The 27,995-nt window shown below is 49.6% G+C and overlaps 2 protein-coding genes across 10 annotated transcripts in view; one reads left to right on the forward strand and one right to left on the reverse strand.

Annotated features, from left to right (window-relative positions):
- TIAM2 (TIAM Rac1 associated GEF 2) overlaps positions 1 to 27,086 on the forward strand; it is a 196,814-nt gene extending 169,728 nt beyond the window's left edge. For 5 of the 7 annotated variants that reach the window (XM_053913646.2, XM_053913645.2, XM_053913647.2 and 2 more), the window contains 12 exons: positions 11,895 to 12,074; positions 14,561 to 14,629; positions 15,161 to 15,286; positions 16,076 to 16,184; positions 18,860 to 19,039; positions 20,639 to 20,757; positions 22,236 to 22,344; positions 22,951 to 23,009; positions 23,661 to 23,766; positions 24,598 to 24,685; positions 25,030 to 25,184; positions 26,476 to 27,086. In XM_053913646.2, the coding sequence (XP_053769621.1) occupies positions 11,895 to 12,074; positions 14,561 to 14,629; positions 15,161 to 15,286; positions 16,076 to 16,184; positions 18,860 to 19,039; positions 20,639 to 20,757; positions 22,236 to 22,344; positions 22,951 to 23,009; positions 23,661 to 23,766; positions 24,598 to 24,685; positions 25,030 to 25,184; positions 26,476 to 27,086 (1,911 nt within the window). Of the gene's footprint in view, positions 1 to 2,293; positions 2,532 to 11,894; positions 12,075 to 14,560; positions 14,630 to 15,160; positions 15,287 to 16,075; positions 16,185 to 18,859; positions 19,040 to 20,638; positions 20,758 to 22,235; positions 22,345 to 22,950; positions 23,010 to 23,660; positions 23,767 to 24,597; positions 24,686 to 25,029; positions 25,185 to 26,475 lie in introns of those variants that run through there. The other 2 variants (XM_053913649.2, XM_053913648.2) reach the window with 2 other exon arrangements.
- Positions 26,046 to 27,995, reverse strand: part of TFB1M (transcription factor B1, mitochondrial) — a 52,410-nt gene continuing 50,460 nt past the window's right edge. For 2 of the 3 annotated variants that reach the window (XM_024551987.4, XM_045188932.3), the window contains exon 7: positions 26,046 to 27,991. In XM_024551987.4, the coding sequence (XP_024407755.2) occupies positions 27,748 to 27,991 (244 nt within the window). In that variant the 3' untranslated portion in view covers positions 26,046 to 27,747. The remainder of the gene's footprint in view (positions 27,992 to 27,995) is intronic. The other variant, XM_053913651.2, reaches the window with a different exon arrangement.

Consider the following 27,995-nt stretch of genomic DNA (forward strand, 5'->3'; position numbering starts at 1 on the left):
AGCTGAGGCTACGCAAAGGTTTGACCTTGACCGAGCAGAGATGTTTATGGACATGCTGGGTCTCAAGCTCAGGACTTCCCCCGTTTATTTCTGTGCAGGCCTCCTCTCTGGCCCTCTCCTTTGAAGCAGTAGGGGCTGTGATTTTGCTCCCATCCTATCTGAGTTGAGACTTCAGTGGGGATGTGTTTGCAGACAAAGGGCTGAGGTCAAAGGGTAGCCATCCAGCTACCTGCAAATTGGGTGGGGGGTGGCAGCTCCAGCCTGTGCTCCCTGAAATCTCACCTTTCCTTCGGGCACATGGCAGAGTGGTCAAGGCGGGGCTGGGCAGCATGTGCCCTGGGTTCGGTGCTGCCCAAGGAGTGGGCATCATGCTTTTGGGTAGGGCCGCCGGGGAGAAGTCGTAGCATTCCTCTGTCTCTCATCCCCACCCTCCGTGGCTGTCAGCCCTCTATTTCTCCACCTTTCTAGGCTTCCTGGATTGGAGATAGAGCGTTTTGGAGACCTCAGAATAATTGTGCTTCTTGGGGGAGAAGAAAGCAGGGAGTCTGAGTCTCTCAGGCCAAACCCAGACCCCAGGAAATCCTCTGCATATTCCCAGGGGAAGCCGTATGGGTGAAGGGTGGTCTCAGAGGAAGAAGACATGGGGTTTAGCCCCAAGTCTCACACTGAAATCCCTTTGTCCCTGGGTAAGTCACCAGGCTTCTGCGTCTGTGCAACTGAGAGGTGGGTGTGCCAGTATAGGGGCCCCTCCTGGCTCCGACTCCTGTCCTGACCTGTTTTTCGGCCTCTTACCTGACAGGGTTTTGCTTGACATGGCCCTTCCTCCTCACAAACATGGAGAGCTGCTTAGAAGAAAACTGAATTTTAGAAGAACCTCATTAGATTTAGCATTGGTCATTCATTGTCCTTTGGCCAGTTACTGAAGTCAAAACCTCTAAGGTTCATGGAGGCGTTAAGGTGACGGTAAGCAAAGGTGAGGATGGTTAGATACTTCTGGTCTTTCACTCTCTGACCTCGGTCACGAACTTATTTAGCACGGTGCAACTGAGCATCCCGTGCAGGCAGTGGTGACCCTCTGAGACTTGCTTGCACGCGTGCGTGAAAAGGGGTCTACAATCCTGGGGTTTCACTAATGTTCGAATGTTTATCAGTGCATCTCCTCCTGAGGGGTCTAGGAACTCGGGGTTGAGTGTTCTGACTTCGAGTGAGCACCTGAGTAGTCTGGCCCCCGCCTCGACTTAGTGGTGTCGACATCGTGGCATCAATTCTCAAGTGCCTACAATGGGAAAAGCACTGCGTTTATCTAGTCAAGTGCCATCTTGGCCTTTGTTTTTCTTTCAAGGCTAATTGCTTGGGTTTGACTATTAATGCTTTATTTATTTATTTATTTATTTATAATGTGCTAAGAGACACTGAGGGGCATTAAATAAATAACAATCCCTCCTTCAGTGGCAAATAAATATTAGGTTGAGGCCAGAAGAGACAGTATTAATGGTGGTGGTTAGACATCCCTGGATTGTTGGACACCAATCGCAATGTTATGTGCTGGTGTTTTAGCATTTTGAAGAGTTTTATTTTCTGTAATTAGTGGGAAAAGTGATTCTGGGGGGAACATGAATTTCAGCTTTGATTGCAAAGCACAATGGTGTCGGACACCCTTTGGTAAGACGAACAGCGGTCTGATGGCGGGGGGTGGTTGATACGCTCCGTGAAGGGGGTGATCTGTGTTTGCCTTCTGAGGACACCGACAGACAAACTTCACCTTGGCCACTGGGACCTTAGCAAGGGAACGAGGTCTTTGCCGCTGCTCACTGGTTTTGGAGGAATAATAGCCACGGTTACAGTCTGGTTTTGGTTGGCCACTATTTGGGCGCCATGAACCTTTCCCACCTTGACTTTAATATTTTATCAAGAATGGGGGTGTGTGTAGTGGTCCACTGTTTGCTCATTCATTCATTCATTCAAATCTCCTGCACTGAGGCGCTCTCATTGTTCGCCACGGTCAGGAGGTCTGACATAGTCATGTGGTGCCTTCTTTAAATATTTTGTGTACTTAGAAGTTGTAGTCAAATGAAAGCTGGATATATGATGCATTTCCGTCTTGGTGGTTCGTGGTTTTTTGTTTTGGTTTGGTTTTTTTTAATGCCTTTCATTACTCATAGTGGATCCTCACCTTTTAATTAAGTCCCAGCCCCACAGTCTGGCTGCTTTGACTTTAAAAAAAAAAAAAAAGTTGTGAGAAGTTGTTCTGCGTCACATTGCAATTTCCTCTCTAGTCTTCGCTCTGAGCAGACGTGTGTGCCACTGTGTGTTTGGGGCCAGGCGGCGAGGGAGGCCGGGCCGTGGAGAAACGGCATCGCCCGGGCACACGCATGGGACCTTCACCATCTCACATACCAGCTTCTGACTGCCGAGAGTAGAGACTGGATTATTTTGTAAATCAGTCCCCCACTGCTCTTGCTATCAGCATGAAGAACAGGGCAACAAAAAGTGTATTCGTCACTAACATGGGAGACGGGAGAAAACTGAAGGTACGTGCTTAAAGCCCACCCCCGCCCCCATTCATTCTTTTCTCCTGTTCATTCTTCTGCTGTTGTGGCCTCCTCTTCCTCCCTCACTTTGTTTGTTCAGCTTCCAGCCTGTCCCTCCTCCATGGTTCACCTTGCTTCACACTCAGACGCTTTGCTGCCATCTGAATTCTCCTGTATTTGCAGAAGACAGATGTCAGATGAGGAAGCTCTGAGATGTGCAGTTGCTGAAAGTTCTGGCCTGGGCTTTGCACAGGCTGGGAGATTTGTTGCCAACTGCTTAGAAACCACAAGTGTTTCATAACGTGGAGTCGTCTTCCCACCTCTCAAGCTGCTTTGTGCCGGCATTGGAATTCTCTAGAACCCATTCCCTTCAGCCACAAGATAATAATCAGATGAGTGGACTGGGCCGGCCACATCTGTGCGGTGACTCCAGAGGGCAGGATGGAGCAGGCTGTGCACTGCCCCCCTCTCTGTTGCCCATTGAGGTCTTGAATACAATGGTTTTATAGATGAGTTTCCAAGAGAGAAAACGGATTATGGAGCCAGTGATCTCAGGTGGGAGTTAAAGACAATTTTCTATGTCTGATGCCTTAAAGTTTCAGTGGACATCCTGTCGTGGTCCTGTCGTCCCTGGCGTCTTCTGGGTTTGCCTGCGCGTCAGTCTGCCCGTCTGCGTCCCGCTCCTCGCTCATCCACCACGTTTGCCACCAGGGAAATGTGGCTCCCGTTACTTGGTATTTATTAATTGGCGTTTTCTAGAAGTCTGATGAAAATTGCCAAGCCATATATTGAAAAGAATTCTTGTCCTGGTTTAAATGTGATTATTTCATTTCTATTCTTTAATCAGTGTTCGATTTTAGAGATTGGTTGGTGATGAAGCCTCGGGTAAATGTGTATGAGACATTATTCCAGATGAGATGATTATTTTGAGACCATGTCAATAAAAATTAATGCTGAAGAATGTCCCAGGCTTGATTATCACATGGCTTAAACTTAGCAAAAAAATTTAAAAACCCACCCAAAACTGAAGCCACAAATAAAGAGGCATGCAGGCTGCAGCCGTGCTCGCTCCGGGCCAGCAGCGCCCGGCACTTCCCATGCCTGATTAGGGTTCTCAGGATATTACCAAATACTTTGATGTTTCACATTGGTATGATTTTTTTTCTCTGCAAAGCTACAATTGTTTGAAACTAGATTGTAAGCATCATTTTCAGCTGAACTTTAGAACTGAAAGTCTAGTCCTTTTTAAGCATGATGGGGGATGGTGGTGGGTTTCAGACAAATCAGCACCTGGACCCCGTCCTTACCCCCATGTTGTTCTTCATAAGCGACTGTGGAACATCCTTGGTCCGTGACACCTCGTGGGGCGGCAGTCAGTAGAGGTCAGGGCAGTAGATAAGCGGGTCACAAAGGGGACGGGCTACAGTGGGGGCCAGGTAGCCACATGGGCTTGCTGTGCATCGTGATGTTTCTGCACAAGTGGCAGCAAGAGACTGTAGATGGTGAAGTTTCAATGCTCAGAAAAGCTCTTGAAGAATTCATAACTTATGTGCATGAAACTCAGTCCCCCGAATTGGAGCGCACGCTCCCATCTACCTGTCCCGGGTAGGGAAGCCACAGCTTGGTTTGTTCTGGAGAAAGTTACAGGGAGAGGCAAGCACTGGCTGCTTTGTGTCTCCTTCCTCCTGGCTGAGTGTTGCTGTCACCTGGGGTTGACTCTGATGGTCCCCATGGCCAGGCCTGTGCCTAATGACACACTTGCAGTTTATGTTTGGAGAGTGGGATGTGGAAGAGAGCTGGCCTAAGATGCCCAAGTAATGTCATCAAGGACCTGGAAGAGCTTCCTGAGCTTCTTACCCATTGCTCTCAGAGCTGGGTCCTTGGGGTGCCGCTGGAACCAGGTGTTGCCCTACTTTTCGTTTTTCTAGGTTGGGGAACTAGGAGCCCACCTGGGTTACCACTAGAAAGAAAATATGCTTCTCAGGGAGCCAGAGGGAAGGGAAGAGGAGGCGGCAGGGGCACAGTCTGGGCGTAGGCAGCTGGCAGAGATGCCCTGATCACAGCTGGACAGACGCGGCCGGAACCAATGTTATACCCAGTGAGTGGATCTCCCCTTTCAGGATCGCTGTGTCGTCCTCAGTGTCCTGTTTACGGTGCACACTGGACCTGCCCAGAAAATCGGCGGCTAACAGAGGTCTGTCAGAGCCCTAGTCTGTCAAGAATTTGATTAGAATTGGTGGTGTTGAGAGGTTTTCTCTTGAAATAAACGGACAAAGATAGAAAAATAATCTCAGTACATTCTAAGACTGTGCTAATACTTACAGATCTTTCCTGCAAAGACAGCTCAGTGATATGTTATCAATTACATCACAGACATGGCTCTCAAGTAGAAATGCTGTGTTTCAGGAAACCGGCAGTAAACGTGGAAGCCAACCAGAATGATAGTGTTAAATGAAGACATCACCCACTAAAGGGAGACGTATTGTAAGCACACAAGTTTAAATGAATTTATGTGACTGTCCACACAAGAGTTGGCTAGAGACAAATGGAAGGAAGAGAGTAAAAACAGAACTAAGACCTGAGATAAATACCTGTGGATGGAAAGCGGGGGGTGGGGGGTAGGGTTGATAAGTAAAAGTCACAGTTAAGCATATGTTCCAAAAAAAAGTGAATTGAAAGATATGGGTTTAGAGACTTCTTTAACTAGATAAACATGCTTAGAACGAATGTTACATGATATAAGGTAATCACAGAAAGACTTTAAATATAGGTCTTCATGCCCACGTCACAGGAAGAGCAAACTGAATCCTCCCATGCAGCCAAAAGCAACACAAAATGAAAACTGTTAAGAGAATCCCAGTCGTTTTCTGAGCCCTGGAACTGAGCCAGGTGAGCGCACAGGTGTTTTGGTTTTGGCACAGTTGAAAGCGTGCTACGTAAAAGGGTTTCTACCTTATGTGAATTAAGATGTCATTTGTAGTCTCTAGAAAAAGATATAAAAGTCATTTTTAAATTTATACTTTAATTTACTCACTGAAAATTTTCAGAATAAAGTTGTATAGATTATCTTGAGGTTTAATTCGGACTTAATTTCAAAACAAGAATCTTTTTTTTTTTTCCCTGGGCTCATCTCTTTATATCAGAGGTTGGCAAACTTCCTGTAAAAGGCCTGATAGTAAATATTTCAGGCTCCGGCAACCACTCAGCTCTGCACTTCAGTGCGGAGGCAGCGTGGACAGCAGGCCGAGGAACGCGCGCAGCCCAGTGCTGCTGAAGCTTGGTCTGCAACAGCAGCTGGCAGCCTGGCTTGGGCCCCGTGGACCGAGAATGGGGGTCAGCAAACTAGGCCCAAGGGTCTAACTCACCTGTTTGCTTCAGGTGGTGTCGTTAAAGTCTCTTTTTTTCCCCGGGGTGGCAAGTCTTTGCATTCAGGAGTCAGGGAAGGACTCTGGCCCACACCCGCCTTGCTTGATGAGCAGGTCTAACTATACCTAACAAGTAAGCCATATCTTTTTTTCCTGGGTGAGCGATGGGAGAGAGAGAAGGCAGCACCTGGCACAGGGTGTGTGAGGATGAGCTGTGTTGTGTAAATTCCATAAGAATGACATTGAAACACCCATTATTCTATGTGAAAGAGACACCTGGATATGTAGAGCGCTGTCCTAGCCCCGGACGCGTCCTTGGCAGAGAGTGCATGTCTTACTCATTCCTGAATTCAGACCAAACTCTAGTTAAATAAAGAAACCGAACAGACGGCAGGCAGCAGGCCTGCTTCGCGCTAGCTCCGGATCGGCTGCTTCCTCTTGAAGAGGGCACTGTGGTCTGGGAGCCACAAAAATCACATGTCCCTCCCTCCAGACACCCAGCTCTGCCCTGCCTTCTGGGGGTGTGCCGGCTGAGCACTGAGTGCTCACTGCTTGCACAGGCGCGGCGCCTCCCTCCCTCGGGCCTTTGCACAGACTTCACCTGCTGCTCTGTGCCCTACTCAGCTGCAGCCCATCCTGCCGGGCCTCCCTGGTCCTCCCCCCACATTTTCCCCGGGAACCCTTACACACCTGTCTTAGATACTATGCGTTCCACTTCCTGTCCTCTGTCCTTGGCACCCCCCTGCCTGTCCTCCAGTGTCTCGAGCATATGTTCGTGATGTAGTCTTTCCTGTAAGTCAGCCTGGCAACTCTCAGCCAGCTGCCTGCTGAGCAGCCCGAGGAATAGACAAGGGTCACAGACAGTAACTATGCTGTTCACTCAGCTTTTGCTGAATGCAGGTTCACTCAGAGTAGAACATCAACATACATTAATATCCTGCTCACACTCTGACAATCTAATGGCGTATAATGAGCCCGAGCCCCAGAGTCTCAGTCTGCAGGTCTGGGAGACAGCACGGTGGGCAAAGGAGTTGCCAGCGTCCTGCAAGGGAGGGTCTCTGGAGCCAGGTGGGCCGCAGGGCAGACAAAGTCCTCAGTCCAGCAGGGCAGGGCTTCTGGCGGGTGGTGATGAGGGAGATCACTGTGGCGTGGAGCAGCACTCTGGGGTGTGGGGCTCTGCTGTCTCAGTGGTGGTCTGGAGCCTGCCTCAGTTACACCTGGAAAGTGGTGTGCTCCACCCATCTGGGTCTTTTCAATAAGTGTCTTGGCACCCTGATGCCAGGTGTGGAATCTGCCCAGGGGCCTGTGGGTGCTATATGGCAGTTCTGCTTGGCACCCCTGCTGGCAAGTGGGGAATTTCCCCGGGAGCCTCTCTCTGGGTGGTCCCGCTCTGCAGACAGGGCTGCTCTGACCACGTGTGCCAGTATCTTAGGTGTGTCTCCTTGCCAGATGTGTCTGCTCTGATTTAAGTAGTTCCGTCTTGAACCAAAGTGTCATGGCTGACTGGGAGCCATCTTGGTTGACATGAGTGACTCCACTTTGTTTTATATACTTGGTGCCATCTTGACCGGAACAATGCCATTTTATTAGTTCTCTCCACATCCAGCTCCTCACTGTACTCTTGTGTGAAGGTCAGGGTCTCTGTCTTTCGCTGCGACCTCAGCACCTAGAACAAAACCTGGCACGGTGGAGGTGCTGAATTTGAAAACTGCTGAATGCATGAAATTTTATTTTTCTGGCCTTTCCTTCAGGGAACTTAGAGGAAATTTATTCTTCTACACTTCTAAAAATAACAGAACTTGGAAAATGAAACTCCCTGTACACATTATATATAACTTTTACCAAGCCCTGGCCTGCAGTGAGCCCTGGCGCCGTGCCAAGTCTTTTTGCACATTTTACCTCATTCGCTCCGCTCCAGGACGTGATGCAGCAGGACCCCTGCTCTGCAGGGGAGAAGGCTGAGCCCGAGAGGTGATAGTTAAGGCCATACAGCCGGGCATCGCCATGGCCGGGGTTGTAACTCCAGGGCCTCTGTACTTAAATCTCCTGTCGTGGGAAAAGTAACTGTTTCACACAAAGCATGCACCGAGACCCTTGTGGGTGCGTCACACTGTCATGGGGGTAATGAAAAGGGGTGGAGCTCTGGTGAAGGTCGGGTGGCCCCCCTGGGAGTCATGTCATCACGTCTATGTACCTGGCCATCACCTGTAAGATGCGTGCCCCCTAGGTGGCAGGGGTCGCCCAGGTGCCATGTCAAGATACTGCACGCAACGCCACATAGTGGGTCTCTTCTATGCAGCCCCCAGAGCAAGGGCCTTGCCCCTCTCCCTTGTACCACCTCCCTGCACGACCTGCTCTCTGGTGGAAGCCTAATGACCTTCAGTTCCTGGCACACTCGGGACTGGGGGTAGAGCCAGGCCCAGGACTTGGTACTTCTGAATCTTGCCTATGCCTTTCACTCCCGCCGCCCTCAGAACACGTAGGTGTGAGAGTATCCCAACCCAAAGAGTCACTCTCCCTAGAAACTGCTTATCAGGACCCACCCAGAATTCCACCTCCACCAGCGCAGTGTTTGCAACTGTCACTAGGAACGGAGGGTCTGAAGCACAATTGCGTGACTCCTTCAGACGCCGTCTGAAACCACACTTACAATTACTCCTTTTAGGGTCCTGCCTCCTTTTGATCCCACGCAATCCTCACAGTGTCCCCAGACAACAGCTGCCCCGTGCAGGGCGAGCGCAGAGGCAGCACCACGCTCGAACACTTCAGTGTGGGGCCTCAAAAGTCTCACCCGGCATTGACTCTTCCGAGTTATCTCACCAGAAGTGTTTGTAAGATGAATTCTGATGTTCTAAAATGGCAAGATACTTTATTTTAACATCGCGTTATTTTAACACTGCATTGCTAGGTGCGATTTTGACATTGCAGCATGGCAAAGCTGTCATCTCACCAGCTGCCACTTAACTTATGGTGCATTTTGTCGGCTCTTATTTTATACAATCTATGGGAGTTTAATATAGAGTCTATAGCTCTGGGGACTATTTTTCAGGATTGCAAAATTATGTTGTCTGAGATTTCGGTGCAAAAATTCCAGTGTAGAGATTTCAAATGAGTGAGTTTTGGAGTCTGAGTATTATTATCTTGGGCTGTTTCTCTCAGTTAGTGGAGGGCCAGGCCCGAACACCAGGGTCACAGGTATGGTTTCCTCTGCTTCCTCCTGTCTTATGAGCTCAGGCCACACACCTTGTACCTGGCCATCATTCGGTGCAGACCCTGGGACAGGGTGATCTGGCTGGAGACAGCACTGCTCCGGGGAAATCCAAGCAGAGTTTTTGCTGTGCTGATGGGTGGCCCCGTTGCTCTCACTTGGGCCACACAAGAGTATCACTTGGGAAAATTTTTAAAATGCCCCTACCTGGGACCCCAGAGGTTCTGATCCAGTTGGTCTGGGCACGGGAACTTTCTAAAGCTCCCAAACAAAGCCAGTGTGTGGCCAGGGTTGACATCCTCCCCCAGAGAAGAGGCGGACGGGGCTCGGAAGGATCGTCGCGTCCCCTAGTGCTCCTTTAGGACGCTCACGTCCCGGGGGAGAAGGACGCCGCCTTTTGGCTGCACTGCCCTCTCTGGCATCGGCCACATGTCACCAGCTTCCAGGGTACGACCAAACAGTGTTGGGATTTCTTCAATAATGAATCATAAGATTTGGTTGTTTTCAACATGATGAGACATTTTGATAGATCAAGTTGCATTCTGTTTGGTGTTTTCTCATTCTTTGAAAGTATACCCAGCATGAACAGCTTCTGCCAGGCATTTCCAGAAATATGCCTGTGTTCATAGTTAAGGACAAAACCTAGTGGATAATGTGTGTATCCAACGAGAATCATTAGTACGTGTGTGTGGTTTGAACTTTTGGAGAAGTAAATTCTATTACATGTGTTTATATGTCTACTTGGAGGCTAAGTACCTGTATTATGGTTGGTCTAACTTTTGCACCAAGGTTAGTGTGAGAATAAAAGAGAAGCAATTGTATTCACAGAGTCCTGAGGCCTGGGAGTCCCATCGCTGATACTTGTGGGGTCCCCACTCCCTCCGCGAGTTGGGCTCTCTACTGGACTCGTTTTCCCCCTGCACCGTTGGCTTATTCTGTAGGGTTTGCCCTTGGAACACATTCCTTCCAAGACCATTTCTCCACCGAAGCCCTCCCAGGCAGCCCACTCCACGGCGATGCTTCCTTCATTAGTGTGAATTACACTTCTCATTTGTTGCACACAAGCTTGTGTTGGTTTCCCGGCTGCCCGGCCAGTCGTACCTCCTCTTGCAGAAAGGGGCTATTTCCCTGGAGACCGAGCAGGCCCTCAACTGGTGCCCCTCGAATGGAATTGAAAGATTAGCTCACAAGATCAGTGTTGTATATTTCCATCAGTTGAAGGCATGGTGTTGGGAGTGGGGAGGTAGAACAGGGAGGGAGAGAAGAAGGGAGGGGAAGAGTGTTCTGCTTTGTCTTTGAGGCACTTGAGGTTGTCAGGTGACAGCTTTTCTAATAAGCATGCATCAGGCCACTGAGGGTGACCAATACGCTGTGGCAGTTGTTTGTGTCCTGAAATATCCAAGCGAAAATGAATTAGATGAGTCTTAGGAGATGCTCTGACGTGTTCAGCTTCGTACTCGAGACAGAGGGACAGATCAGGCATGAAGGCATTGAAACCGGAGAGAGTTTTAGCTGAGAGACAGAAAGTTGTCAAAGTAGATGGATATTAGTCATTTGCATTGGGACTAAGCTGCTTTGTTAGTCAATAATATTCTCGATGCAACCGAGGTGAACCGAACGCTTGCTGTGAGCCAGCCACTGAGCTGGGCACTTGGGTGCAATGACAGAGAAAGCATGGCCCTGCCCTTGACAGGCGTACAGACTGGCAGATGTGAAGATGGGCTGGGCAGAATGGAAAGAAAGAGAAATGCAAAGACATTCTAAATGTAATCTGATGGTGCTCCAGGCACTGTGGAAGCAGCTCGGAGACCATCCGGGATTTTGCACCACCAGCCTAAGGCAGGAGTGTACAAACGGGTTCTCCCCGAGAAGGCCTGACCATACTGTGTGTGAGTCTAACCAGGAACTTGCATTGCAGGCATTAGTCCCCCCAGACATTCCTGTTCCTTCATGCCTCCTAATCTGTGTGATTCTGTTCCTACTACCTGGAATGAGACTCTCTGCTTCCCCCTGTTCCTGGGTCTGGCACATGGCTGCTCATTGCCAAGGGCCAGCTCAAGGCTCCCCCTTCTGTGAGGTTTCCCACAGAGCCCGTTCATCCCTCTCTCCAGTCCTCACCAGGCTTTGCTGTGTCATCTGCTCCCAATCTGTGCCCCTGTGGGTCCCTGACCCCTTCAGGGTAGGGACCTTATCTTTCCTATCTGTCTCCATCTCTGCTCCCACTTCGAGCTTCTATAACAGCTCAGCCTTTGCACTCAACTCTGCTACTTGGTGTAAGACTGCAGAGCTGAACAGTTAGATTTGAGGGCTGCAGCCAAACCATCTGAAAGTGGCCATGGTGCCATGCCATTTCTGGGTCTCTGAGGGCTGCTCTGTAAGGGAGACGGAGCTGTGTCAGGCCAACCACTGAGGGGACAGAGGGGGCCAAACATGGCTATCCCTTACTGGGCCCTTTGTGGGCCAGAGCCATGATTTCTCGACAGTATTGCGCAGGCTGAGCCCCGTGTCTTCTCGTCTAGTTTCGGTCCTGAAGCAGCATCTGTCCCACAGCCCTTCTCACAGTGGAAGTGCATCAGGTGTAAATACGGAAGGAGTGCAAGCTCATACCTTCCCCACTGGCATCTTACATGATAGAGTGCTTTGTGGTGGACGAAGCCATTTGCCCTAGATCGTGTACATTCCCACAGAAAGCATGCTGGGCAAAGGTGGAGACTGACTGTGTCCTTGGTGGCCAGTGGTAACAATGGAGAGTGTCCTGTACACGGTTCCCCACCTCTTGTCATCCCGCAGAGTGCCGAACAGATCGCTGAGCTGTGTAGGAGCTTTAACGACACGCAGGCCAACAGCATGGAAGGGCCGAGGGAGAGCCAGGACCCACCTCCGAGGCCCCTGGCCCGCCACCTGTCTGACGCCGATCGCCTCCGCAAAGTCATCCAGGAGCTGATGGACACAGAGAAGTCCTATGTGAAGGTAATGAAGGTGCTGTGCACTGTCCCCCGCTCTCTCTTTGTGTCTGTGATGGCCAGTGGTACGGCGGCAGGGCCCCCAGGTTGCACACCTTCCCGGGGCCCCCCCATGCCCAAGGCAGAGTCTGCCCCTTAAAGAAGTGAACTGCTGCAGAGGTGGGGGTGGGTTGAGAGGGTGGAAATGCTTAGAGGACTTGGAAAAAATGAGATTCTCGGCTCATTTTGTTACCAAGGTAGCTTTCGCTATGGAAACAGATGTTCTAGTTTGTCATTTGCAATCTGTGGGAAGGGAGTTGGTGCTGGAGGGGGCGGAGATCACTTTAGGTGGTGAGGAAGGAGGGCACAACTGTTTACTAGCGGCTACGAGGCGGGCCGGACCCTGCCTGAAGGCGGTCAGTGCAGGACAGGTCCCAAGGCTCATCCGGCAGCATCACACGTGTGCTTCCCACACCGTCACAGGGGCAGCTCTGAGCATCTTTAGAGCCCAAAGAATTCAATTATTTACCTCGGAAGCTCCCCATTCGTGTTTGAGAAACATTCTCAGAAGAGAACAGGAGCCAGGGAGACCGTTCGTTTGCTTTAAGCACGTGCTGAGGCTTTGGAACTGTATGAAGCTCTCTTGGTCGGCTGAGTGCTGGACGCAGCATGGCACAGGGCAGGGGGCGGGCTTCCAGGTGTGCTGCCCCAGTCTGTCCGTGTAGCCTGGGACGGTCCCCTGCAACTCCCTCCTCTGGGCTCTGAGACAGGTCTGCCCTTGGAGACGCAGCGCTGCCATGCCGCACCTGGAATTAAACCTCGGCAAGCACACACAGGTGCCTATCACCTCCTTTCTCTGCAGGACAGACCTGACCGTCACCTTTTGTTCACGTCACTGTCATTTCATCTGGACTGGAGCAAGGCCTTATTCAGAGATAGCTCTGGAGAACCACCCAAAGCCCCCTCGTTTGGTCCCACAGGGCAGCAAGGACAGCTATAGAGATAACACTTACTTCGTTTCCCATTGTCTCATCCTGCATCTATCGTGGGGGGAGGAGGCGAAATTCCAGGCAGTTCTGTGTGCTGTGGGTGTTTGAGGCCTCAGAGCCCTCCTGGCACCTGAGGATGGTCACGGGGCTCTCCCGCGGAGCCCAAGTCCCTTGGTACTACTGTGGTATTTTACTGGGAGGCCACGCGGCACTGGGGCGGGGAGGGGTGGGGGCTCTTTCTTCATGGTGCTGCTGCTGGGAGAGTAGGGACCGAGGTGGACAGAAGGGACCTTCTCTCTGCAAGAAACCTGCACTTTGTTTCCTTAGGCCCCAGTGTCACAGCTCCTCGGCCCCGCGGGTCTGCGCGGACTGCTCTCGGCGCGTAAGTCCCCCTGAGCAGCATTAGCCGGCACGAGGAATGACAAAGCCTGTCACCATCTCTGATGAAATAACCAGCACCTGGTGTCTCTTGTGATTCACACACATCAGTTTTCCTGTGTTAATTTCTTTTTGTTGCTGACATTTAACACGGAATTTTACTTGTTCATGCATCTAACCTGGGTCTCTGCATGCGACTTGGAAATTTGGACAGCTGTGTGTCCCTGAGCTAGGATTCAGTCACTTCTCCTGCCTCCCTGCTCGGAAGCAGCTGCCCAGGGATGTGGGTGCGAGGGAAGGCCAGGGGCTCTCACTGGGAACCAGCAGGAGGCACCATAGGCCCCTGCGCCTGCTCTCAGGACCCAGGCCGAGGCTCTAGAGGCTCCAGGCGTTAGGGGTCAAGACTTCCCCACTGTGAAATGACCGAGGCTGAGTGGCTGGCTTGGCAGTCAACTACTGATATGTTAGGATCCAAAATTCTCCTGAATAAATGAGGCAAGAAAAAGAAGTCTTCCCTGTCACTAAATTACATCCCGGTCTTGGCTTCAAATAATTAAATAAAAATACCCTTCTTTAAAGGGTTCTGTAAATACAGTCAACTCCCACTCTGCTCTCCGGCCGGGGCCCTGTTTCCTGGACCCCGAACTATGGCCTCGATCATAAACTATGACTGCAAATGTTTGGAATTCTCCCCTCGCATTCGAATACGGGAGGTTGAAATTCTGTTAGTGCTTCCACCCCAAAGTGGAAGAGCTACCCAGATCTTGCCCTGTCCCTCTCAGCTCCACGCTGGAGCTGTCACTGTGCCCCCTGAGGCTGAGGAGGCCTCCGGGCCAGCCAGCAGGAGGCCAGAGCTGACAGAGCACCGAGGCAGAACTCAGCCTCCTGCAGGGAGACGCGTACTCCTGCTGTGGTAGGTGGGGCGGTCAAGCTCTCAAGGAAAGTGTGCCGTTCGGCTGCTGAACGGGTTGTGGTTTTAACCTCTTTGAATTAGGTGAGCGGTCATAACCACTTTCAGGGTCAAGAATTTCAGCAAGACATGAACTTCATCCTTCCTAAGGCGAGTCTGGAGCTATGGCCGGGGCTGCTGGAAACTCTTGAGTATCTTGGAAACTTAAGTGTTAAATACTCTGTTTGTGTCTTCCAGGATCTGAGCTGCCTCTTTGAATTATACCTGGAGCCACTTCAAAATGAGACCTTCCTGACCCAAGATGAGGTACATAATCACCTTCCCTCTGCCCTTTAGGAGATTACATCTGCTGATCCCCTAAGAACATCCTAGACTTAAGGGTCTTCAGAGAGACCCAAGCATGGCCTCCTCCAGAGCCAGAAGGTGGCCTCTGCGGCATGGAGCAAGGTCGCACGAGTTCCCAAAGGCGGGCTGGTCCTGCCCTTTTTGTAGTAGGTGTGACCAACGATCACTTTTTAATGCATGGCATTTTAAGGTTAAATCACAGGAATTAGTTCCTTTCTACTGACTTCCATCCCCCCACCCACCCCGCCTCCAATTTGCATTCTGAAAATTTTACATCCACTTAGCAAGTTATTTTAGAATTATGGGGATCAGAGCTATAAATTCTCCATGTAGACACTATACCCCGTAATGAATATGCTCTCTTCTTTAAAGGGTTTACTTCTGTCTGCTTCTCGGTGAAGGACTAGTGCTTTATCTGTGCATCTGGGAGTTAGAGTGGGACCCAGATCTCTATTGCCAACCCCCTCTTTTTGAATCCCGATTTTCACATAGATGGAGTCACTCTTTGGGAGTTTGCCAGAGATGCTCGAATTTCAAAAGGTGTTTCTGGAGACTCTGGAGGATGGGATATCGGCGTCATCCGACTTTAACATACTTGAAACCCCCTCGCAGTTCAGAGTAAGTATTTTCAACGTCAGCTTCAAGCAAAGAGTGGTGGATGCAGTGCAGAGTTCTCCCTTGAGAAAGAAACTCGTCCCCGGGCTACGGACAAGATCAAGGAGTGCGTTCCTCGCACCGTTTCCCTCTGGCAGGTGGTATCAGTGGGGCATGTTTTTGTCCGAGAGTCAGAGCTCAGGTAGCCATGGCCCATGCCTGAGGGGTGACTGTGACCCTGCTTTCGTGCACGTCTGATGCGGGGGTGCAGGGTGACGATGTCTGACCAGGGAGCACCTGCTGCCCCTGCTTCTTTGTCTCCATGGTTGAGTGACCCTGGGATGAAGGCACAGGTGAACTATTCTGGGAGATTCTCTCCTACGGAGCCCTGTCTCCAAGGTGCCTAGCCTGGAGCCTCTCCAGGGAAGGCAAAGCGGAAGGCAGGACCCAGAGGCCAGGCAGGTACACAGACAGCATCGTGCTATAGCCCAGTGGGCTCCATTAGTTAGCCTCTCAGCTCATGTGTTTCCCACTTTGTCAGATGTGTTTTTAGGTAGCTTTTGCTTGTCCTTTGATTGCTCCTCTGCCAGAAAGTTTTCAATCAAACTCCAGACCTGCTGGGGAACTCCTGGCCTCTTCTCTGACTGCCCTGCCCCTGGGGCAGTCTGTGGCTTATTTTAGTTAGTGACTTCCTGAGGCCAGAGTGCTCCGAAAGCAAATGACCCTGAGACACCAAAGCAGTCTAGTGCCATGCCAGGCGGGGCCAGCAGACCCTGACTAACCCTTGTCTGTGACTTCTCCCTCCCTTTCTAGAAATTACTGTTTTCCTTGGGAGGCTCATTCCTTTATTATGCCGACCACTTCAAGCTGTACAGCGGATTCTGTGCTAATCATATTAAAGTACAGAAGGTTCTAGAGCGAGGTAAGTGGCTCGTAATGTTTAAAGTTGTGCTTTTTGTATATTTAATTAACAAAGAATAAATTTACATTTAACAAGTAGGAATAAGTGCAGTTTTAAAGGATCGTGTTCCATTCTTAACCTTGAAATGGACAGCTGTTAAAGGGAAAGTGTCTGATTTCCATCTGTTGGTGAAAGTGAACATGTTCTAGGAGCAGAGATGTTGCTTTGCCACGTGTCGCTTTGCTGTTAAGTTACAGCTGGATTCCTTTTAGCCAGATTCTTTGATCTAAAAACTTGGAAGCATAAGCCCCTGGGTGGGGGTAGAAAATGTACACTATTTTCTTTCTTTCTTGTTAACCTTGTTCTTAAGCCTGAGACATCATTGCAAAAAAAAAAAAACAACCCACCATCGAGCTCACAAGAAGTGAGTTAGATAAAATTAAAGCCTCTTAAAGTTGAAAACCCACCGGGAAAAAACTCACATTTGTTCCAGCTCACATCCTGCCACTGAAGTACTTTCGTCTCTCCACGCTTTTATCAGCTTACTTTATTTTACTGGCTTCAACGGAAGACTTTTACTGTCTGAAGTGCAAGTAGACTTGGGGGGTCAACCCTCATTGCCCTTCCCCCGCAGCCAACCGCAAACATGACCCTGTGGGGCTGAGAGAGGCCTCAGCTTTGGGCTCAGGGTTGCAGTGGGTCTGCTGTGGGCAGAGGGCCGGAGCGTCGATCCTGTGAGCAGCCAACGGTGGGCCGGCCGGTCGGTCCGGCCTGGAAAGTGCACTCGAAGATTTGGTGACAGCGATGACCTTCCTCAGGGGTGGAAATACTGGACGGAGTCTTTATACTGCAGTCACCACGACTGCATCACGAACTTGATGTTCAGTCTCTTCCTGTAGTGCCCTAACCCAGGAAGGCTTCATGAGGCCGTTCTGTTACTGAAGGCTGCTTTCACTCCCTGAAGCCCTCACCTCTCAGAAGATGTTTCCCACCCCACTCTTTGGAAAGCTCACGTCTGGCGGCAGAGACGAGAGGAGGAAGCATCCGTGATGCAGGCCCAGGACTTTGAGCTCACGGCTGTGAGCAGCAGTGAGTCAGTGCTCACGGAGAACGTAAAACCAACACAGGTCGCTCAGGGGTCGCCTTCTGCTGGCTCCGCAGTGGGGGACGTCTTCTGAAAACACATGTCACCCTATTTAGGTTCATCGGAACTGTCCCCAGGAAAGGTCGCCAGGCTACCTGTTTTCTCTCAAGTGTCCTTGGAAGTAAGATGCAAACCTACCAAAGTCTGAATGGTTATAATGTCATACATTTCCAGGATAAAAATGACTTCCCCAGGATTTGATGCCTTCGGGATCACGGATGGCCCCCCACCATGATTCGCCACCTCTCTGGGAACCAGTGGCGAGGAGCTCTCGTCCATGACGGTGGCAAATGGTTGAGGGGGGCTCTATATTTGAATCTTTTTAGTTGTGCCAGCAGGGTATCAGCAGCCAAGCTAATGCTAAGCCTCCTCTTCTGTCATCAAATGCTTCTTAATGGCCTTGTCAGAGAGGATCTGGGGTTTGCTCTTCAGTGTTACTTTCTCAAAACCAGGGCAAGGTCAACCGGGACCTTATGGTTGACCCTGACACTGAGAGAGTTTCACCAGCCCCTCTGACGCAGTTCTGCCGCGTGCTGTAAATCCAGCGCGTCGGAGTGTCCCAGAGCAGGTTCAGGGTTACACACAGCCTGGAGTGCTTCTGGTTCACCAGCCCCAGCCGCACTCTGTCTTCTCTCTCCAGTTCTCTGAACAGAGGCTGCCTCCACCAGGACTTCTTCCCAGCGTCCAACAGTTTGCTCAGTTCCTGTCCGTCATGAGGGTGAAAAAGTCTCACGTCACCACGTGCTTTGTTGGACAGTCCCATTCAGAGTGGTGCCCGTCTCCCAGAATCTGTAGCTCTTGCCTTTGTAATAAAACCCCGACTAAGGGTATATGTTCTCTCAAATTGGCCGAATTCCAAACAGCTGGCCAACCCTGCGGTGGGGTCTGAAGCAGCAGTTGGTCTGTCCCTTGGCACCCTCAAAACCGAAGGCACTGGGGTCCGGGGTCCGCCCTTCATGACTTTGGACGTGGCACACCAGGCGGCTCTTGCTGCCCAGGCGTGTCTGGGCGCTAAATCTGGTGGAATGTTTAGGTGGTTTGGAGCTGGGGAGGTGAAGGCTGCAGTGCTTAGCAACTTACTTTAAAGGAAAAGAAGATACTGCTTTGTGAGTAGGCCTTCAGTGCATAGAGTAACACTTGTTGCCAAGGCAGTGGGAAGACTACTGGTTTATTTTGCTCCAGGAATCTTTTGGGGGTACGGTGTCAGAGCTGGATAACACTGTGGTGTGGCTTTAGGATTGTTTGACTCACTTTTTAGGTGCCTGTACCGGTCTCTCTGTGGGTTGGTGTTCCTTCTCAGTGTGTGGACAGTGCTATTCGCACAGCCTCATGAGCTCCCTTTGCCCGAGGGGTCGGTCACAGCCCCGATGCTGGGGCCGTGTTGACAGCTGGGTGCCAGCCCCACTGGTGCCTGGGGCTTTTATTCAAGAATGGCGTTAGGAGGACTGTAGACGTGCATGATGTGTAACTCCATTCAAAACCAGATGAAGTAGAAGTGAATTCATCCCGCTGTGCTCTTCTAAGGCTCTTTTCTCCATGTGCACGATTGCAGCTAAAACCGACAAGGCCTTCAAGGCTTTCCTGGACGAGCGGAACCCCACCAAGCAGCACTCCTCCACGCTGGAGTCCTACCTCATCAAGCCAGTGCAGAGAGTGCTCAAGTACCCTCTGCTGCTCAGGGAGCTGGTGTCGCTGACGGACCATGACAGCGAGGAGCACTACCACCTGACAGGTGAGGGCACAGGGCACATGGCTTGTCATGGGAGTGTGAAGCCGGCGAGCTCCCTGCTTCCTATTCTACCACATTTCCCAGCACTGTGACTGTCAGTTTGTAGGTAGGATTTTAAGACGTGCCAAAAGGTAGACCTATGGCTGTCCCTTGAGATGGGCCAAGTACTTGGCAACAGTTACCTCCCTGGAGTAGCCCCAAACCCACCTGGAAGGATGATTCCAATTTCACTTCTAAAAGAAGGTAATGTAAGCCCGGCGACGTGAAGCAGATTAAATCGGGTCACTTGGTTAGCAAACAGGGCTGTGAGAGCTGAAATCAGGCCCGTTGCCATCTCCGTGAGGTTCAGTGGTGTTTGCTACACCCGGTGCTGCTGGTCCAATGTGCTAGGCGAGGCTCCACCTTGTGGAGATCTCCAGGCAGAGCCTGACTTGGAAACCAAACTCCTAAGGATGATCGGCTTAAGATCCAGTGTGTCCAGGACACACAGCCCCTCAGTTTGGTGGTGGGCAGAGCAGCCCCTGAAGAGATGCTGTGGCGGACCAGAGAGAAACAGTGACTGTTCTCCCCAGGTCAAAACTAGGAGGGTCCAGTTAAGCTGCATGTAGTAAAACCCCTGGGGACCGGAAAACTCAATACATGTTACTTTTCCTGAATAAATACCGAGAAGAGTGTAAATTAAACTGGCTCTTATACTATGACAAACATACTTTTATACCAGAAATAACAAGGACGAAATGTTTTTAGTATGGAAGTCAAATTCTACAAGTAAATGATACAAATTATGATTAATATTCCAAATACTGTGTGGAAAGTTCACTTTGCATGAAGATGATCCTTACAAGCGTCCTTTTGAAAGTGCCGTCTTCCGAAACTCCCTGCAGACTGAATCCCAATGCTGAGTCAGGAGAACGAAGTATGAGGTGACCTGAAATTTTGTTTCTGAACTTTGACAAAATCATCTTGTCCCTCATAGGCCCGTGTAAAAAGGTACAAATAAACACCATACGTAAATGCAAACAACTTCCCTGGCAAGTAAGCATTTACAGAGACATTTGTAAGTTCTTGGTAAAAATTGATACGGATCACAATTCCAATAACCGGTGCAGGAGGAGAGGCGAATTTGACAGTGGGTGCCCTGCGGCTGGCCTTGGGTGTCAAGGCTGGCTCCATCCCTTGTGCCCCTCTGTAGAAGTCTGGCAGGACACATCAGCCCTCCACACCTCAGTCTTCTCACCTGTAAAATGGGGTTAGTTACAGCTCCCAGAGTCACCGAGTTGTGGGGATTAGATGAAATGATTCACATCAATTACTCACCAGGCAATGTGCCAAACAGAACCGGATCGATTAAGGGGGTAGCCTTTGTTATGCGTGATACTTTTTACTTCCGTCCTTTTTTACTACTGCCTCATTGCAAAGAGGATTTGAGTTGGAAGACAATTGTAGATTAGAAGGGGCTGTTGGAGCCCACCCTGGATAACGCTGCTGTAAGTGAGAACTGGTCTTGAATCCTGGCTCGAATCTTTAGCTTTTTCCTTATTGCTCTTGGAGGATTTGAGACAAGCAAAAATTGTAAACTAAACATGATCTCGTGTGTCGCAGAAGCACTGAAGGCAATGGAAAAAGTGGCCAGCCACATCAACGAGATGCAGAAGCTCCATGAGGACTACGGGGCCGTGTTCGACCAGCTGGTGGCAGAGCAGAGCGGGCCCGAGAAGGAGGTCAGTGGGCTGCCACACTTTGAGGCCTCAGGCCTGTGTCTGCGGGTGACCTTCAGACTAGGCCACATGGTTAGGGCCTTTCCTGCAGGAGAAATTGCCTGCAAGTCTCATTGGGGCCTTAATGCTCATAATAAGCCAGCCATATGGTTTAGGTGTAAATGTAGCAAATTCATTCCATTGGTTTAAAAATGTAACCTTGCTTCAAGTTAACACTACAAAAGAAAACAAGGAAGGTCCCTGAGCTCCTCTTCCTTTCCTGGGGGGTGGGGAGAGGGCAGGAGGTGGGAACATCCCAGAGGTGGGGACCAACGTGGACAGCAGGCATGGGCAGAGATGGGATGGATGTAGGAAGCAGGACCCTGCCCGTGCAGAGAACCTGGGGCTTTTTCTCTTTCATTTTTTTCTTTTTAGCATCAAATATTGGTGGCTACCTCCTTACCTCCAAAAGTAGTTTAAGTGGAATTGACAATTCCAAGTGATCACTAAATTTAGAGTCTTGAGCTTTTCAAGTTTACATATAAGAAGCAATGTATTAGGTAGAAAAAGGCAGGAACAGAAAACAGCTGGAGTTTAATTTTTTATCAGTGAGCTTCAATGCTGGCAGTTTTTATTAGCAGGCCAAATGTAGTGTAGGGATCAGAGGCGGTAACTGTACTAGATCCCGGGGAAATGCTAACAAGGCGCTTTGGACGACTCGACACCTGTGGAATTCACGCTGTGGTCGAGGGGCATGTCTCCCCCACACAGAAGGCAGTCAGACTGGGTTCTCGAACAACTCAGTTCTCAAATAATTCAGTTTTCAACCAAATATGTTCATGGAAAAATGTCTCAGTTGTCTAACAAAACTTCGGGTCTCGATTCTCTGACAACCCTTTCATGTCGATACATGTATCAACACGATACACACATGGTACATGTGTGACTGTCACGTGGCTCTTTGGTGACAGAGGAGATTTGGTTTTTGAACAAATTGCTTCTCGAACAGGTTTCCAGAATGAATGGAGCTTGAAAACCAAGGTTCCACTTTGTGTGCATTGAAGCAAATGCCTTTGCATTTATTTTCCAAACAGTCTGATGCTTAGCTCGTGTTTTCAAAACCTCCACTGTTTGCCCTGGTCAGGGTGGCTCAGTTAGTTGTCATCCCGTAACTGGAAGGCTGCAGGTTCAATTCCCAGTCAGGGCATATGCCCAAAGTTGCAGGTTCAATCCCGGTTTGGGCATGTGTGATCCACAGTCCACGTGCGTGTGGGAGGCAACCAATCGATGCTTCGCCCTTGCATCGATGTTCCTCTCTTTGGTGAGCATAAAAACAAGCTATGAAAACAACCCCTCCACTGTTTAAGGCCTCACGTTCACAGGGACCTTAAGAATCAAACAGTGTCCGTGCATGTTAGCAAACACCGCACATGTGTGACTCACTCTCCAACAGGCACCTGCCCCTGGAGCTTCCACGTCTCCATCTCCTCTGTTTCATTTAGGTCACAGAACTTTCAATGGGGGAGCTCCTGATGCACTCTACGGTGTCCTGGTTGAACCCGTTTCTGTCTCTGGGAAAAGCCAGAAAGGACCTGGAGCTCACGGTGTTTGGTTAGTATTCCTTCCCGAAGACTGTAAACTAAGAGAGGCAGGCAATAATGAAGCACTTACTAAACCCACCGGTCCAGCTGACTCCTGATTTCCTGAAGGAACTAGAATCGTTAAGTTTTTGACTTAACCATTGAAAACTCCATCGCTCTGCATACTCATTGCCTTGTTCTCCCGTCTGCTGCTTGGCTTAGCGGTTCTCCCCAGTGTTACAGGAAAAGAGCTCCCAAGGCTGTTTTGAAGCCCGCTGACCCAACAGTCGGCTGCACTTCAAAATGTCTTCACTCTCACCGGGAGCCGGCACAGCGAGTGTAGACAGTGTTTCCTCTCTGAGCTGAACACCATGTTCTCAGGCTCCAATGAAACAAAACAGGAATTTTTTTAAATTCTAAGATCTGTATCAGATAATAGTTTTTAAAGAGGCAGGTACTGCTGCATATTCAAATATGCATGGAAGAAGTACCATTTATTCACTCGTGTGCTGGCACAGTGAGATCTTGGAGGCTCACGAGTTGGAAGAGCTTTGTTCTGTTAAAACACTCAGTTCTAGTTGAATCTTGGAAGAGTCTGTATGAAATAATGAAAGACTTTCTCTTTTCTTTTCCTTAGTCTTTAAGAGAGCTGTCATATTGGTTTATAAAGAAAACTGCAAACTGAAAAAGAAATTGGTAAGACAAGTATGAATTTTAATCAAAGCTACCATTTCATGGCTGTATTTTCTTATTAATGTTGAACTGAGAGGCCAGCTGCTAAGAACCTGGGCATCACTAACTGATCGTACTTACGGCCAGGGTAATAACCAAATCAAGTGCTCCGGATATTTCCTTTTCTTCCCCCAAAAGACGTCCATTCTCTAAGATGTAGACAAATACCCACACTTGATGTACATAGAAAATCGGCTTTCATGTCTCTGAAAAATGGCCCAGGCTTGCTCCATACACACGAGAGTCTGTGTAACTTTGGTTTGTTTGCAAATGACGTTTACCTTGAATCTCCCCTACCCGCCCCCCCCAAAAAAAGCTAGCTGTGCGTACTATAAGCCTTCAGTTTCCCATTCAGACAGAAGGCTTGGTTGCCGTTCTCGCCTGGCAACCTAAAACTCTGCTCCCCAAACCACGGCTCCGCCCAATCCCTGCGCAGTCTATGAGCCCCTTGAGAACTGGGAGCATGCCTGAGCTGACTCTTCCCTGCGCCCCGAACACACCCACACAGCTGCGAGGAGCCTGGCGCACGGGAGAACCCCAGGCGTCCACACCGTGCATGTGTACCCCTGGGCAAGAGCTTGCTTTAACCTTTCCTTGGGGACTTCCGTATTACAGCCCTCGAACTCCCGGCCTGCGCACAGCTCTGCTGACTTGGACCCATTTAAGTTCCGTTGGTTGATCCCCATATCTGCGCTTCAAGTCAGGCTGGGGAACACGGCAGGTAAGGGATTCCTGCAGCACAGCGCCAGAAAACACGCTTTAGGAGACTTATTTGGATGGTGGGAAGAATGTAAGAAAGAACCTTGGGGATAATTTTTGAGGTTTAATAGACAAGGAAAATGAGGCTGTCTCTTCATAGACTTTTGAAGGAAGTAAATGCCAATGGATGGCTTTTCTTAGGTCCTTATTTTTGCTATCAGTACTTTTTCAACATTTTTATTTCTGCCTAATATCCTCGATACCCTAAAGTTTGTTAAAGTCTTCATAGATTAAGCAGTATCCTAAATGATGTAAAAAGGAAAAAATCTCCAACTCTGTAAAACATAGAGAAGTCCTTCCAGAATAACCGTGTTCTGGTGACAGTGTCTCTCTGTTGATGGAAAGGACCGACAGGCAGTGACATTCTGGGCGTGTTTAATTTTTGTCGGAGCGCTCACTTATGCGTTCCAGAACATGCCTGGATGTGGGGTTGGCCTCTTTCACCTCAAGAACCCGAGCGCTTCCCGCTTACTGTGCCTTCCCAGGAATGGGGCTGAAACACGGGACCCATTTAACCGCTTCCCTAGAGAAATGGAACTCAGGGGCAGGGAGGAAGCACTAAAATGGATGGAAAACTTCCGCAGGAAATGTACAAAGTAGCTAGAAAGTATTTAACTTTGTGTAAGTTCGTACCTGCGGAAGTCATACACGGAACGAACCCCAGGGTGAGAATCGGGGTTGGGAGCCTGCGCTGTTTTGAGAAGTGACCAAATGATGGGCTTTACATTTCCCAAGCCTTCTTCGCCAGCCTCGTTGGCAAAGCTGTGCAGTAGTTTCTCTTGCCTTTTACCAGGGACAGAAAATAACTCCGTATGGGAGCTGATCCACACCAAGTCAGAGACGGAGGGGCGGCCGGAAACCGTCTTCCAGCTGTGCTGCAGGTATACTCACTTCAAGAACGGGAGTAAGGGGGAGCTGTGTGCTCTTAAAGAGGGGGTTTATTTTTAGTGCTCTCCTGCATTTTGATGACCTCAGGATCACTACCCCCTCAAAGGCCAACTGTGGCTCTAGTGTAGAATACACTGATTTAAAATGTGCCAAATCCTAGCGCTCCATGGACTTCAGTTCTCACTCCTTTTGTGAGGAGACCACAGCACACAGAGGTTGGTGACTTGCTGTCCGTCTGTCCTGAGAGCGACAGTGTGCCACAGGAGGACCAGGGGACAGGGACTCGGAGCACGGTGACACGGGACACTAATGCTGTTTCTCCCTCCCCGGCCCCCAGTGACAGTGAGAGCAAAACCAACATCGTCAAGGTGATTCGATCTATTCTGAGGGAGAACTTCAGGCGTCACATCAAGAGTGAATTCCCCCTGGAGAAAACGTGCAAAGATCGCCTGGTGCCCCTTAAGAACCGGGTTCCCGTTTCGGCCAAATTAGGTAAGAACTTTGCTAGCCTCAAGTGTATTCACCAAAGCTGATTTCTCCAGAAGGAGACGGGCTCCTGTGATACGGTGGTAAGTCACTGCTTCGTAAATTACCCAGGGAACTGTAAGCTCTAACCCAGACACCCAAACGCACAAGCCGGTGCAAGACAGCAGTGGCAACTTTAAGAAACCTAAAAACGCCCCTTGCTCCCAGACCTCCTTTTATACACCCCCTCCCACCGACCCCACCCCCTCGGCTTAGCACCAGCTGACACAGGTTCTGCTTACCACCTGACCTGTTTCTCCCACGAGACGGACAGGAGTCTGGGGACTTGGTTCTGCTCGATGCAGCATTCCCAGTGCTCAGAACAGCACAAGGCACCTGGAAAGTCAGTACTCAACGAATTAAGATCGAGAAACCTACTCATTCGTATCCGATCAACAGGTCAGGAGGTAAACATTCCAAATCACTCTGGTCTTACACTTTCTGTTTTTAAACTTTGACCTTAAGTTTTTAGAATCTTCTTTCTATATTAACTATTGTTATTCCCTTTGATCTTTTTTTACACTTACAAAATATATATGTGTCCTTTTTGGTCACAGTTTGAGCTCTTTAAATTAACTGTAGCTTCTGTTTTTCCCTCTCTTGCCAAAGTAAGCCGTGGGCACGAAATCGGGGTGTCGTCTGCACAGACACCACAGCGGCGAGTTCCCCCCCGCAGCCCAAGAGAAATCCAAGACACTCGCACACAATGATTAGATGTTCGCACTAAGTCTCTGAAAGTCAGAGGTTCCGGCAGAGGCAGCTCCCATGAGAGATAAAGAGCGTTTCCTGCTTTTAATTAAGCAGCAAGGGAAATAATCACAGTGAGAAGGTAGGCCTAGGAAGAGAGTGTAATCTCGGTTATCAAATTACAAAGTAAGTTAGTGAGGAAAAGGAACCTAAATTTTGTAGCTAACTGTATAGTTTATCTATTGGCAAAATAAGCATCCTAGCCCTCAGTAGTTTATAGCTTATTTTTCTATCTAAACAATTGAGCTCTGATAATTGGTCATTTAAAAATACCAAATCCCTCAGTGTAAAGTTTCAGACAAAATTTCCATACTTAAAATGTTTGTTTTGTTCTGTTGGGATTTTTTGGTGGTGGTGGTGGTTTGCTCAAGTCCCAGGACACTTGGTAACCGAAGTGAGATGATAAAGTCGTAAGTAACTCAGGTGACAAATCAGGCAGCTTACAGTGTGCACAGTACGTATCGTGGTGCCTGTCTCTGCCACAAGGGCCCGTGTGCTCTTCTCCTTGCAGCATCGTCCAGGTCCCTGAAAGTCCTCAAGAACCCCTCCAGCGGCGAGCGGCCCGGCGAGCCTGGCAAGGGCAGCTCGCTGGACTCTGACGACGGCAGCCTGAGCAGCAGCACCCAGGGCAGCGGCTGCCCCCCGGCCGGGGGCGGGCAGGACTCCCTGAAACACCCCCACGCAGGCCTCCCAGATTTTCCAGACAGTCTCATCAAAGAGAGCGATATTCTGAGCGACGAGGACGAGGACTACCACCAGACGCTGAAACAGGGCAGCCCCACCAAAGACATCGAAATCCAGTTCCAGAGACTGAGCATCTCCGAGGACCCGGACCCTCGCCCGGCAGAGCGGCAGCCCGGCACGGATGGCCCACCTGGGATGCAGCAGCGCAGGCTGGTCCGGGGCCACTTCTGTGCCATTAAACGAAAGGCAAACAGCACCAAAAGGGACAGGGGAACCCTGCTAAGGGCACAGACACGTCACCAGTCTCTCGACAGCCAGTCTGAGCATGCCAACCTTGATCTCAGTTCCGTCCTGGAGCGAGAATTCAGCGTGCAGAGCCTAACGTCGGTCGTCAACGAGGAGTGTTTTTATGACGCCGAGAGCCACGAGAAGTCGTAGTGGTGTCACCCCAGCCAAGGGTTAAACTGCTCACTTCCGAACTGGTGGTAAAGTGGAGGTTGCAGAAAAACTACTCATCGTTGCGTTTTGTGCAGTGTACATTTTCCCACAAAACAGTTGTAAAGATTTAAGTTATTTTAATTTATTGTGGATCAGAAAACTAGATTAAACTGGTCAGAATCTGTAAATTAGTTTATATCCCTTTTGAGCAGGTATCAAAATGACTTAGGACTCTTAAAACTTCAGTCTAATTATTTTAATTTATGTGGAAAAAGGTGGGGAAGTTGTGATTAATAGCTTTTTTAAAAAGTCATTTTTTTCAATCCTCTGGGCATTCTTTGAGCTGTTAGTTTTTGCTTTATTTAAAGCATATTTAAATTATTTCAATGTGGGTAGGGGCACAATGTGCAGATATTTCATTTTTGTAAGGTTGTAATAGATGCTGTTTATACTAAACATGTCATATCTATGCAGTGTATATTAAAAGAAAGCTCATACTGTAACTTGATTATCCTATTTATTTTCTCTACCGAGCTGTGCCATAAACAGGAAAGAGGCCCCTCTGGTAACCGGTAGTCTTGTTCTGAGGCAGTCGGCACACACGAGCAGCTCGACCTCGTGACAGGCGGCGTGCGGTTCGCTGCTCGCCCCTGCGTGGCAGCTACAGCCTGGAACTCTCCCTGTCTCCCTCTTGTTCCTGATCTTTGCATTTGTTTTTCTTGCGTTCTTCTCTGAAATTGTAAGCAAAGAGGCGTGGGTCTTTATCACACATTTCCCGGTACACATCACAGAGGCTCCTAAAATGGGAGACGGAGAGCTGGGTGGGGCGGAGGGTGGGGTCCACCTCCGCCATCTGTAGCAGCTTCCCAGTGCTTTCCAGGCGCTGAGCTTCCGGGAATAACATTCTAA

Source organism: Desmodus rotundus, chromosome 11 (genome assembly GCF_022682495.2).
Source record: "Desmodus rotundus isolate HL8 chromosome 11, HLdesRot8A.1, whole genome shotgun sequence".
In the NCBI taxonomy this organism is placed as follows: domain Eukaryota; kingdom Metazoa; phylum Chordata; class Mammalia; order Chiroptera; family Phyllostomidae; genus Desmodus; species Desmodus rotundus.